The sequence below is a fragment of the Etheostoma spectabile genome, chromosome 3, assembly GCF_008692095.1.
Source record: "Etheostoma spectabile isolate EspeVRDwgs_2016 chromosome 3, UIUC_Espe_1.0, whole genome shotgun sequence".
Taxonomy (NCBI): domain Eukaryota; kingdom Metazoa; phylum Chordata; class Actinopteri; order Perciformes; family Percidae; genus Etheostoma; species Etheostoma spectabile.
Window position 1 is genome coordinate 7,671,113 of NC_045735.1, and position 1,925 is coordinate 7,673,037.

General features: G+C 39.8%; 1 protein-coding gene across 1 annotated transcript in view; it reads left to right on the forward strand.

The window, feature by feature from the left end:
• Positions 1-1,925, forward strand: part of mpzl3 (myelin protein zero-like 3) — an 8,568-nt gene that overhangs the window by 6,093 nt on the left and 550 nt on the right. The window contains exons 3-5 of the mRNA XM_032508843.1: positions 142-355; positions 1,147-1,303; positions 1,687-1,756. Of these exons, the coding sequence (XP_032364734.1) occupies positions 142-355; positions 1,147-1,303; positions 1,687-1,756 (441 nt within the window). The remainder of the gene's footprint in view (positions 1-141; positions 356-1,146; positions 1,304-1,686; positions 1,757-1,925) is intronic.

The window sequence follows — 1,925 nt, forward strand, 5'->3', positions numbered from 1 at the left end:
ACAGCTGTCAGTTTTCAGAAAAGTGTTGGGTTACACTTTTTTTTTTCAAAATAACCATGTACGTGTATATAGTAAAAATTATATTTGACCACACCCATCTGTTTCATGCAAATTAAATATCAATTTCTTTTTACTCTCCAGTTTTTCCACTTCTCCTCACGGGCGTTCCCTCCACTTGATGGTCAGTTTACTGGTCGAATCCGGTGGCAGGGATCCCCGGCACGCGGGGTGGCCTCCATCTCTCTGGTCAACGTCACGCTGACAGATAATGGGACCTACACGTGCTCTGTCAGAAACCCCCCTGATGTTCACGGGTCCCCGACTTCTCAAATTGTGCTTACTGTCACACCAAAAAGTAAGATGGTGCACAAACTTAGTGCAATAGTAACCACGGACCACCAGACCCATTTCCTCATGTCAAAATTCTTTTCCTGCATATTTGGCCTTGTGCATTTTTTCCTAATTGTGGGCACACAAGCGTTACTTAACACTATTGAAATATGGACTCGTATGACACCGTCTAGAGATGCACTTGTTTGATGAATAATCATTATCTTCTTAGAAACGCATGATTTTAAATCATTATCAGTGGATATGGCTTTTCTCACAATAACTTGTATACTGTACAGTATATGCAGACAGGGCTGAGAGGAGGTAACTCATCAGATCTAAGTTTCTGAATTTGACAGACATCTGAATCTTTTTTACCTACATTTCTTGTTGTCATTAAAAGTTTTTTTTTTTTTTTTAAAGCAATAGTTTTTTTCCACAGATTAACAAACAAGATTGATTGTTAAATAACAGTGAGATCCAAGCTAGCTGTGTTCCTCTGGTTTCAGTCTTCATGCTTAGCTAAGATAACCGGTTGCTGGCATATTTCCCCAAAGGTTGAACTATAAAATATTAGTTTTCTTCTTTTAACTGATTGCTATATTTTCACTACTCAGTTGGTAAGAAGTGATTATTTACTGACATTGTGGAGAACTGTGTATATACTGTATGTGCTATATGTAGTGTACATGTACACTATTGCTCTGTGAAATTAATGCTTTTGTAAGCGAGAATGGCCGACATGATGTCATGGGTCTTTGTGGTCATAAACAGCTTGTTAGCGTCTTTCTTATTACCTCACCTCCTCTTCCACAGTGCCCAGCATTCGCTTCTCTGATGTTGCGGTCCTCCTCGCTTTCGTCCTCCTCCCCTCTGCTATCATCACCCTGATTCTGATTGGACGGATGCTCTGTCCCATGAAACAGCGCAACCAATCAAAGGCCTACAGATCGCCCATAGAGGTCACCGAGGGGTGAGTAGATTTATTCAACCAATAACTGCTGTGGGTCTCCAGGGGGTAATGGTAGTCATTGCATTTGCTTTGATGGTTATACATGGGATTCTGGATTGCTAATTTAATGAAGGTTAAACAAGAATTTAAGATGAAAAGAAAGGTTTGATTTTGGTTGGTCTGCTTGTTGTCGAAAGGTGCTGTGCATCAGTGAGGATGACCGATGTATTACAGGAATATAAATGGTTAACAAGCCAGTGCTAATTTGTAATACATGTTTAACAGATGGCATAAATCTTGAGAACATACACTACATTGTCAAAATATAACAAGAAGGCTTATCCATGGCAATTGTGATTGTTGTCATTACTAACCGTCTTTGCTGTCCATTCTCTATTCATCAGAGAAGAGTATGGCAATCACCCACTGCAGGCCAAAGAAAAGAGGGCCTCCTGCTGTGGCCTATATCTAACGGTACTGTACAGAACGTTTCATTATACGACACTGCCTTCCAACCCATAAATAACTTAATGAGACATGTCTGGCAGATCCATTTCATGTTTAATTTTACATGCCCTCTATGTCTGACAACAGGACTTGAGGGTTTATGAAATATTGAATTTTCCAATGAACTTGTTTTGTG